Here is an 11,869-nt window from a genome sequence, read left to right as displayed (position 1 = left end):
AACATAGGAGATGAGTTACTTGTAAATGAGGGAACAATGACATATTCCTTCCTATTTCTAGTTTGTTTAGCTAAACAACATAACCGAGGAGAGTTTGCTTGCTTATAAAATACGGACTTCTGTCTTTATTCTTTGTCTTTCGCCCTTTGTACATAATGTTTGAACTAATGGTCATCAACTCAATCCTGCCTTTGCTTGCTTGGAGAAGCTCTGCTATTTACTTTTTTTTTGTCAAAAGGTTTAATTGAAAGCTATCTATCCATTCCAAATTAAATTCATGTGTTCTTTGTTTTCCTTACAAGAAAATGGAAGTCAAACAATGGACATATGTCAAAAATGAAAAATAGAGGAAGTGCATAATTTGTTTATGCCTAAAACGCAATAAACACATATGCTTTAAAAATAAGACATGCGGCTGCAAATTGTTTTCCTTGACAACAAATAAATGGAGTTTGCCTACCGAAAAAAAAAATGGACAAACCTGATAATGATTGTATGAATATTTTTCAACCCAGTGGTGAAATCTGGCATCTTTTTGTACATTATTCTTCAGCTTCTCAGCTAGGTAGCAACTGAGAGTGATGAAAGGGGTAGTCCCTGCAAATGTGAAAGCAGCACTTACATTCGAGGGGGATGTTTCCGTAACAAAAGAGCCATACTTCACGGCTTCATAGGTCTTGGAGAGACGGTAGCCCCAGTCATGCACTTTCTAAGCCCAGTGAATAGCTCCCATCCAGAATTTCAGTCTCCAATTCAGAAATTGAAATTGAGGTATTGAATGTTGTCTCATCATCCACAATTTCATCCTCAAATGTGTTGGCTGCTGTCTCATCATCCACAGTATGATCCTCAAATGTGTTGGCATTTTGAGCTATTTCCCTTTTTTTTTTTCGTTCGTTTGTTTTTGTCTTTATTTTTATTATTTGTGCTCCACCCAAGTAGTGAAAAAAGGATTTGGGCTTGGGCTTTGACAGGTGTAGCCCAGACCAAAGTACCATACCTCTAGAACCTCCTAAAGATTTTCTGATAAAAGAAATAGAAATATTGGATCACAAACGAAACTGAAATGTTTTATTTTTTGAATTCCATGTCTGAATGCTAGCTTTACTCAAGGAGCCAAATGCAAACCAAGCAGAGGCTGCTCCGACTCTCGCTCCGGCGTCGGCTAATTCGATGATTTGGAATTCTACGGACGAGGACGTCAACTTGTTAATAATCTGCCTTGTCATACTTTAATTGAAATTTGGAAGTCTACAATGGCGGAATCTTTGTTCGATCTTCTTCAACCTCACATCCATGAAGCCAAGGCCGATCAGGTATATCATTATAATTCTTGTTTACACCATAATCAACCGAGCATATCTAGCATCAAAATGGCTAGAACTAAGGCAGACATGCCTTCTCCCCTACTGATGCCAGCACTTTCCAACATGTCGAAGGAAGACACTCTTCCGAAGCGGCAGCCACTTGCCGAAGCTCCCGACTACCGAACCTAGCCTCAGGGACACGTGTCACAACCACAACAACTTGCACAAAGTCCCACATCGAAACTTTTTGCAAAACTTCCATTTTCACCTCCTTATAAAAAGGGAACAGTGCCAAAGGCAAAAGGGGTAACTAATTTCTCACATTTACTGTTACTCAGCCGAAATTACCATAAATAGTTGACTTAAGTATTTGAGAGCCTTCGGCCGGCACCACATCAGTGTCTGAAGCTTAACGACTGCTTCTTCCCATTGTCTTTTGCAGGTTCCTCAATTACCCAACTGGTCATCTCTCGTCATAACGCTCCCATTCAATCTAGGCCTGACAAAGGCAAAGGTCACCTTCATCCAGAGACAACCAAGTCGCGGCTTCTCCACGTCTCCCCACCGAAGGGTCGGCCCCATGTTCCGACCAAAATCTACAAAAATTGCAGGGACCGTATCTCAGAGATTCGAAAAAAGCCTATTCCTACCCACGTGCCTACCCAAGAAGGAGTGGGGGACTTCGACGATTGGGAACCTTACCACCCAAAGGACTGGGAGCCCTACCATTCCGAAGACTTCAAGAAGTGGGAAGACTACCCACCTCAACCCACCCAACACAACATGTCTTCGGCACCCAATGCTCTTCCGCATGCCAACCCAGCCATGCGCTCAGATTCACGTTGCTTGCCAAAGATACAAACATACTCCTTTCGAAATCGAGCCGAATGATGGGCAAGGAGAACTCACAAAAATATAAACAAACACCCTTTGCAGAATGGCAAGGGCTGTGCACAAGGAAAAAGGGGAAATGATGAAATTTAGGGGCCACTAAACATACCTTGAAGAAGATCAGTCCAAGCCACCCCCAGAACCCGGATTCGGCACTAAGGACTCTTGCCCACACTTGCAAAGGTACCGAGACTCACGCAAAATTCCTTCCAACTCACCCTTGCCGAACACTTGCTGTTTAGTCCCTAGCCAACATAATCATTGCCGACACCCCAAGGAAACAGACCAAAACACTTGTCGAAATCCACACCAAGCCCAGTCCTGCCGAACGGCATAAGCCTTGAAAAATATTCTTAGGGACTCAAAAAATATCTCCTTGCCGAACGACCGTATAGACTAAGGCTCCTAGTGTATAGCCTCTTTACTTCCAAAACCCTAGTAAGCAAATCCTTTAAACTTTTTAAGACCCTTGCCGAAGCCTTGAAGAACCAGCTCCAAACTATTTCCCACACTTTAGAAGGCCCAGAAGGCTCAAAAAAAGCCTACCTTGCCCTACCTGCCAAAGGTACCAAGACTCACAACCTCATAAGGCAACCTTCCCAGCTCACCCTTGCCGAACGGCAAGGGTCGTGAAACAACTCGAGGATGTGCTAGCGACCCACCCCCAATGGTCCTCTCTCAAGTGCACTTACTAAAGCTACAGCAGCCCAGCTCCAATTCAATGAATGGCCAACACCTTGCTTAAGCAATGCGTCGCTCGATAAAAGGAGGCCTCAAAAGTTTCTCCGAGACACCCTTGTCGAACGGCAAGGGTCGCGCAGAAGCTACGGAGCACGAGGGACTCTCTCCTCTCCCAAACCGCTCGCGACTATCCTTTTATTCAAAACCCTAGGGTCCCAGCTTCAATTCACTGAGATTTGTCGAAGATAAGTCATAAAGCTGAGTATCTTTTAAATTACCAAAGGGTTTTGATGAAGCCCTAAATGCCTAGACCCAATACACGGCACAAACGCTCCAAGCTTCCTTTTCGAAGCCTCACAAGCCCAGCTCCAAGCCTCCTTGCAAGCCTTGCACACCCCAAGCCCACCATTACCCACCTTCTAAAGGTTTAGGTTCCTAAAAAAAAAAAAAGGGGAACCTGCCTTGCCGAATGGCAAGGCCTATGCTGAAGCAAGTGGAGGCCCGTCACGGAAGCTTGCATAGCCCGAAGGTTCAAACAAAGCCCCAAATGGGCCCTTGCCGACCGGCACCTTGGCTCCTTGCCTAGCCAAAATCTGCACCTTGACTCCTTGCCGAACGGCAAGGGCCATACCGAAGACTAGGTGGCCACTCAAAAAAAAAACACAAACAAACCAGCCTTGCCATATGCTGAAGCAAGGAAAGGCTCCCCAATGCTATACTTATGCCTTACCAACCACACTCCTTTTGAGTGCTCCTTGCCGAAACCCAGCCCACGAGGCCCACCTGCCACATGCTTGGAAGCTCACGAAATTACACAAGCCCTCAACCCTACCGAAGCTTCAAGGGCCGAACCCCAGGCCACGCCACTTCACCCATGCCGAAGCCCAGCTCCACAGAGCCCAGACTCGGCCTCCTTGTCGAACACCCAGCTACCAACAGTTCTAAAGACTCACACAGCTTTTACCATACCTTCCAAGGGTTGACGCAACTTCTAGCTTGCTAACTTGGGGGACTAGGGAATACCCTATGGCTCTTACCAAACCAAGAATGCTCGGTCATGATTATGCAAAATCTCACAAGTTCCCAACCCAGAAGTTACTTCTCGACCGCGAACTTGGAGGACTACTGTTTACACCAAAATCAACCGAGCAAATCTAACATCAAAATGGCTAAAACTAAGCAGACATGCCTTCTCCCCTGCTGACGCTAGCACTTTCCAATATGTCGAAGGAAGACACTCTTCCGAAGCGGTAGCCACCTGCCGAAACTCCCGACTACCGAACCTAGCCTCAGGGACACGTGTCACCATCACAGCAACTTGCACAAAGTCCCACATCGAAACTTTGTGCAAAACTTCCATTTTCACCTCCCTATAAATAGGGAACAGTGCCCAAGACAAAAGGGGTAACTAATTTCTCACATTTACTGTTAGTCCGCCAAAATTACCATCAATAGCTGACTTAGTATCGGAGAGCCTTTGGCCAGCACTACACCGGTGTCCGAAGCTTAACGACTGCTTCTTCCCATTGTCTTCTGTAGGTTCCACAGTGATTGAAGGTCTGCACCTTCTTTCCTGCTGGAGATTCTACACTTTCTTCCTAAGTTGACCCTCCCCAAAAAGAGCATCAACAACTCTTTTAGCTTTTATTGAAATATTCAACCGTATAAATTCAGTGTATTGTACCACCATATTAACTTCTTTTAAAAGAATATGATACTTTCTAGCATATGAATAAGATCCAATTGTACATTTTATTTTGCAGTGTTCTTTTAAATTCAGTGTTCTTTCTTGACTGTCAAAGCCAGCTACTAGTCGAATTGTATTTTTGTTTGATGAGCAATGCCATTGGTACACCTGCCTAATGATTGAATACTTACTTCACATATCTTTTTATAGGGTTTTGCATCTTTTTTGTGGGGAGAAACAAGGGTGCATGAAGTTGTGGGTGGGAACGAAGCTGAAGTTGAGGGTGAAGATGGAGCTGAAGCTGAGGATGAAGAGGAAGGGGAAGGTAATGATGAGGCTGGTGGGTTGGAGGGAGGTGAGGGAATAGAGGAACAAATGCCCTTGCACATCTATAGGATCACAACCGATGATGAATCCCATTGTCTAGGAGTGGTGTTGATTGAAGAGTGCGAAGATGCACACAAATTACATGAGAAAGTTCTAGATGTTATATTTGAAAATGGGGATTTGGAAGAATACGACACGCCTTCCATTGAGGAATACACAGTGCTCTATCTTCAACTAAATGGAGATAGTTTCTTGAGGGTCAACCCTAAAATTCCTTGGGGCGTCTTCCGGCACTTAGTGGATCAAGTATCTTCTTTTGATTTTCTTAGACATTTATCGAAGAACTGAAGATGAGGAAACTGAATTGGTTGGTTGGAAAAGGGGTTCGGATTGAAGATTGCAACGGTAACATAGAAGCTTTGGATAAAATGGTTAGGAATTATTTCTCAGTTCATGGTGATATTGATGCATGTGCCTTGATTTACTACACCAAGCTTAGGAATGGATTTGATAGGGAGCTAAGTTTGGAGATCGAATGGGATGTATTCACCCATTTGGTGCGAGGAGTTGTTGCATTCTCTGAAGATACTTGGTCTGAGTTTGAGTGGTTAGACGGTGATGAGAGATACATTGATTGGACGCTTAAAAAAGAAGATGGAGTTTTTGTGTCAATGTGCATGATCACCATAGATGGGGAAAGGCACTCCTTGGGGGAAATTCTATTTGACTCAGAAATCAACCAAGTGACGGATCTTTACAAAAAGATAAGAGAACACATCAGACTATATCATGAGGTTGAGGGATATGTCAACCTCGAGAACATTGATGGTTATTGCCTAAGATACTGCACAATTCTTAACAATGGAGCTGAAAGGGGTCTGAAGTTTCCTGATGTGGATATTGAACTGAACGAATTCATTCATCTATTGAAGGTAATAATAGTATGTGATAGGGATCCTGGGGATCAAATTGAGTGGTTCGATGGAGATGATAGCCACCAACACACTTAGGACTCTATTTGGATACTATCCTTTTCTAATTGTATACTGTTAAGCTGATTGTATACTGACAAGAAAGATAAGAATTGAATGGAGCTATTACTATTGTCTATTAGCTAGTCCTAGTACAAACAAACAACTGCTAAACTATAACAATCTCTCTCTCTCTCTCTCTCTCTCTCTCTCTTAAGTCAGAAATCAGAATGATAATCTTTTATTTTTTTATATTTTATTTTAAATGACCCGGCTATACAATGTCGTTTCGATCCAGGTCTTAAAAACTCTTAAATAAATAAGGCTTTTTATCACAAAACGTCCCTGACGTTTACGAAACTATCAGATTGCATCCTTAAAGTTTTTTTGTATCACTCATGGTCCCTAACGTTAATATGGGTGCTCTTAAATAGTCCTTCCGTCAAAAAATCTGTTAAATCCAGGGATATAATCGTCAAATCAATCCAAAATTATAATATATATATATAAGTCTAGAGGGAGATTTGTCCCTCTCTTCCTCCATTCTCAATTCTTCTCCCATCTGTGTTGCTGAATTTTCCTTCATTTTATTTTAATTTTTTTTCCTTCCATCTCTCTTCCTTCTCTCGCACTCTTCGTCTCCTTCCTCCCCTTTCTTCTTCCATTCTCATTTCTTCCCCCATCTGCGTGGCTGAAGTTTTCTTTTTTTCCTTCCATCTCCTCTCTTCTCCCATTTCTTACGGTAGCTCCTCCTCTGTCTCTCCCTCTAATTTCCCTTCTATTTGACCTTCCCTATTCTTCTCTCCTCTCCACAGTTGTTTGCTTTCTTTTGGGATTGGAGAGTTTGTTGGGGGTTTGGATTTTGACTGTGGGGCTTTTGGTGTTTCTGGTGGGGAGCATTTGGGTTGCTGTATTTTCCTTCTTATTCCTTTCTCTTCCACCATTTTGGGTTGTTTCTCTGGTTCTTTTGTTTTGATGCTTTCTCCCTTTTTCTTTTTTTCTTTTCTATTCGTTCCCTTTCTTTTCTTTTCTGTTCTATTGTTTTTTTCCTAACTCGTTTCGGCTTTCCAAAAATATAAAAATAAACCAATTCCTTACTCAACCATAAATTAGTCAGACATCAATGCTTACTCAGCCAAAACCATTATATATAAAAATAACGGAAGGAAAAGTTATGCTATTGCCATGGATGAAAGCAACAGGGAAGAAAGTGTTGTGGAGGGAGAAGCTTGGGTAGAGGACTGGAGATAGAGAAGTGCAAGAGAAGAGAGAGAGAGAGAGATGGAAGGAAAAAAAAAAAAAAAGAAGGAAAATTTCAGCAATACAGAGTTGACGATTTTATCCCTGGATTTAACAGTTTTTTTGATGGAGGGACTATTTAAGAGCACCCATATTAACGTTAGGGACCATGAGTGATACAAAAAAACTTTAAGGATGCAATCTGATAGTTTCGCAAACGTCAGGGACGTTTTGTGATAAAAAGCCAATAAATAAAGGACAAACATCAAAAGAGTACCCCCAAGGTTTGGAGTCATTCTCAATATGGGCTTTTGGGTTTCAATTTCATCAATTTACACCATGTGGTTTTCAAACCTGATCAATTTCACCAATTTGCTTAGTTGGAAGAAAATAATAATAAAATAATAATTAGAAATCTTAAATTGAATATATAATTTAAAGTTAAAAGAAAACAAACCCCCCTCCCAGCAGCACCACTTCCCCACCCTGCCACACTCGCGCCCTTTCTCTTTCTCACTTCTCCCTCTCCCTCTTCTTCCGATAAAAATGAATAACTTCCAAAGCAGTCTTTTCAGCCAAGCTTAATTGCTCATCTATCAAACTGCTCATACCACCAGAAACAATAGCTTTGGGCTTTTCTTGAGCACGACACTTCAATGAAACACCTCTCCTACTAGCAAAAGCCAATTCTGAACTTTGACCGTGAACTACACCCAAAGCCACATTGCTTCTTCCTTTAAAAGAATTTCTATGCAAAAATAGGCTCTGCCTATTGGTAGGAAAGAAAACCCAAAAAAAAACTCACATTCAATTTGATTACTAAGCAGCCGGGTGTGGAGTCGACAAATATTAAAAGGCCACCCCATAGAAGGCGACAGTCAACTCAGGCGACCAGTCCTTCATCCTCCGTCCGCTCTGTAGCTCAACCACTCGAACCCCCATAAACACCAGTATCCCTAACCATTTAGCTGCAAAATCACAGTCATAAGCTTGTTGGTGGCTTGTTTTCTCGCAGAGCGCTTAGCAGCTTTGAGGAGCATAGAGCCCAATTGGAGAGCGCGATCGATGAGCTTGGTTTGATCCGCATCGCGGGACCTAGACTCGAGAAGCCTGTCGAAGGAGAGATCGATAGGGAAAATATGGGGGAATCGAAAGAGGAGACATGGAGAAAAGAGAGAGAAACAGAGCGAGCACGTTTGGGGGTGGGGAGGGTGGCTGGGTTGACGTCACTGTGGAGGTGGGTGGGGAATAGGTAGGGCTGGGAGGGAGGGGGCAGATCGGGAAAGGGTTTGTTTGTTTGTTTATTTTTTTTTACTTTAAAAAAATTATATATTCAATTTAAGATTTCTAATTAATATTTTATTAATATTTTCTTCCAACTAAGCAAAAAAAGTGGACCCTATAAATGACACATCATCACTTAACGAATTTTCTAACGGATAATTTAACAGAAGGCTTAAATTGATCTGGTTTGAAAACCACATAGTGTAAATTGATGAAATTGAAACCTGAAAGCCTATATTGAGAATGACTCCAAACCTTGAGGTACTCTTTTGATGTTTGTCCATAAATAAATAAATAAGACTGCTGCCTTGGCCCTTTCCTGCCTGCCCTTTGAATCAGGAAGGAAGCAGGCGGCCATCACCGACTTCCCCGGAAATAGCCAAAATTTATCTTCCCCAAATCCTCAAACCTCAACTCTCCAGCCCCCACCACCTCTTACCGCCGCCGCCGCTTATGTGAAATAATAGTTCAAATTTCAAATAAGTTTTAAACCCTAATCCCCAATTGATGATATTGTATTTTTTAAGTTCTCATGATATTTTTATCTGCCGAATCTGATGTATACTGTCCAAATTTGATACTTTTATGTGGGCATGCATGGGTATGATACTTTTATCTCCCGAGTCCGATGTATAGTGTCCACACCTAAATCTAACTGCATGAGTTAATATGAGTCCTGTTTTCAAATCTTTAAAGTTTGTGTTTTCTGTTAAGCATGGCCTGCGTGAGTAGTAGAGATCTGATTGTCAAGGAATGCGTACCATTTTTGACATGTTTGCTATAACTTCTCACAAGTATACAAGAATACAAAGTAGTTAGATATGCATCAATCTTGTCTAAAGATTGTTTATTCGCAACATAAGTGTTCCAAGGGTTTTTCTGTGGAGCTTTTCGTTAGTCTTCTGATTGATCTGATCCACCAATTTAATTATACATATATGAGCATGAGGATTGATCACCTGTCGGGTTAAAAATATTCTCCATGAGAAAACGCTCATAATTTAGCTTAGGCAATGCTGCTCTAAACTGTTTCCCAAGTCCCAAATTGGGTATTTGGGGTTCCTCAAGTTTCATTTAATACTGAATACTCTTCTCAAAATTTGGCTTTTAATATGCTTTGGATTTGAAGAGGAAAAATAATAATAATAATAAGAGAGCCGATGGATTGGAGATTGCGTTCTATCTACCCTAAATAATATGTGATTTGTGCTACCCCGCTTTTGTTAGAAAAGAGGAGGAGGAGGAGTTGTGCAGCCCCACTTAGAATCCTTCATTGAGTATTTAGATTTATTTCCATCCAAACTTATGAACTTTTTTAACTTTCCATCCCAACCCCATCAGCCCATGAACCCCTCCCCTCTTCACCACCAGCAAACCCTTCTTCTTCTTTGTCTATCTCTCCCCTCCTTTTTCTCTTTTCCTCTTCTCTCTTGGCAATGGTGGTTCCCATGTGTTTAAGATAGACCAGGAGATTGATGTACCTGTCTAGGGGATGAGGGATAGGATATGTCTGTGTAAAATCTGTGCTTTTTTACTTTGAATTTTTTTTTTCCCAAGACTTTATTTTAAATTAGATATGTTTATCAGATGCCTTTCTTTTAAGTTTTGCTCCATTAATTCTTTTGAACTTTAATTTTTTACTTTTCAACAGGACAAGGATTGATATCGATTTGATGGCTGACTGGTCAGATCTTCCTCGAGAGCTTATTGTCTATATAGCTAAAAGCATGGGTTCCTTGGAAGAGTTCATTGTTTTTGGTGCTGTTTGCAGATCATGGAGATCAGCTGCGACCAAAGAAAACTACTTTGCATGTGAATTACCATCAACACGTCAAGTTCCACTCCTGATGCTTCCAAAGAAGAAGAGTGCTACCACCTTTAAGTTTCACAGTCTAACAAACTTGATCTGTCCGAAATTGAGGGCAAGATGTGCCTTTCTTCTTTAGGATGGCTGCTGACTGTATCTAAAGATTTGAAATTTAGTCTGATACATCCTTTAAATCATGCCCGAATTGAGCTGCCGGATGGACATCCTAATTTGCCACCCGCATTCTTTGAAGCCATAAGGAAGTTTGTCTTATCATCGAGCCCGTCTTGGACGTCGAATTATATAGTCATGGTCCATGGATTTAGCAGTTTGGCATTTTGCAGACCAGGAGAAAATTGGATAAAAGTAAATTTAAGCACACCAATATTAGTTGATCTAACTTATTACAAGGGACAGTTTTATGTCGTGGACTTAGATGGTTGTGTTTCTGTTTGTGAGATTGAAGATGGCGCTAATCAAGCAAAATTAAGGGTTGTTGCTCCAAACTTTCCAAAGGAACCTTTCGGTCCTATGATGAAAAGCCGTAAATTAATTTATTTGGTGGAATCAGCTGGAGCCCTGTTGTTGGTTTTGTGTTTGTCCAACCCTAAAATCTGTGATTCAACTACTGGCTGTAAGGTTTTCAAGGTCCCATTTAGTACTAATGGCAATTCATGGGCAGACATGGAGGTGAAGAATTTGGGGAATAGATCTTTGTTCTTGTGTACAAACTCTTCTTCCATCTCTGTTGAGGCCTCAGAGAATTCCAGATGGAAGGCTAATTGCATATACTTCATGAATAATAAACATGTGTATTTGAGAGTAGACATGGACATGGGTATTTTTAGTATGGATGATGGACAAATTGAGCGACCCTTTGACAAATCCTATAATGTCTGTTATAAAGGAAGGCATTTTGAGACATCGCATTTGTGGATTGAACCAAGTTTCTAAGCAGGGGTCATTTGCTAATTTTATTATTTTTTAACTTAATCGATGTAATTGTTCGACTAAGTAATTTACCTCGTTGTCACAGATTAATTGGTTTTTTTTATTCTATGTAATTGTTCTCTCTGTTCCTCATGGAGGTGTGTTTTGCTTTGGGCAATATAATGTTGTTTCTCTTATAAAATTATGATTTTTCAATTAGAATGATGTATCAAAATGGTTGTCCTTGTAACCCTTGCTATTTGTTCTCTCCCTCCCTCTGTGCTCTAGCCGGAGATTGGGTTCCGGCATTTTGTTTCGGGGATTTGGAACATTTAGATTTACTACTTGTATCTAGATTCTAGACAGAAAAAGGAAACAAACCAACAAACGGTCATAGCTTTGGGCTGTAATGTCATGGCCTGCCAGTTTTTGAACTTGTATTCTGTTTAAACATGTACGGATTAAGTGCAGGCTGGTACCTTTTCTTTGTGCCCTTGCCTGTAGTTTTTCCAGATTCATGAGTGATGTGATTCTTCATGGGGTCTTTTAGCTGGTAAGTTAACTGGCATAATAAATTTATTATGCAATGGATCCATGGATTTTGACACTGCTTTGGTTACGTCCCATCTCCCCTTCCCAAATCAAGCAAGGGAGACTGGGAAGGAGCTTGTAGCTCAAGTAAGCCGTTATCCATGTACTTGAGGTCCTGTGCCTCATTGCACCTCAAATCTTCAAGCCTCATCTT

At 41.3% G+C, this 11,869-nt stretch overlaps 1 protein-coding gene across 1 annotated transcript; it reads left to right on the top strand.

Annotated features, from left to right (window-relative positions):
- Positions 1-10,039: 10,039 nt before the first annotated feature.
- LOC110747260 (F-box protein At2g26160) lies at positions 10,040-11,326 on the top strand. Its single transcript, XM_088253221.1, is given in 2 exon segments — positions 10,040-10,280; positions 10,283-11,326. Coding segments are annotated over 2 exon segments (1,086 nt in total). The 5' UTR covers positions 10,040-10,060; the 3' UTR covers positions 11,149-11,326.
- The last annotated feature ends 543 nt before the right edge of the window (positions 11,327-11,869 follow it).

This window comes from Prunus avium, chromosome 1, assembly GCF_965620075.1.
Source record: "Prunus avium chromosome 1, drPruAviu1.hap1.1, whole genome shotgun sequence".
NCBI lineage: Eukaryota > Viridiplantae > Streptophyta > Magnoliopsida > Rosales > Rosaceae > Prunus > Prunus avium.
Note: the sequence above shows the minus strand (reverse complement) of the source record. Positions and strands in the feature narration are given on the sequence as shown.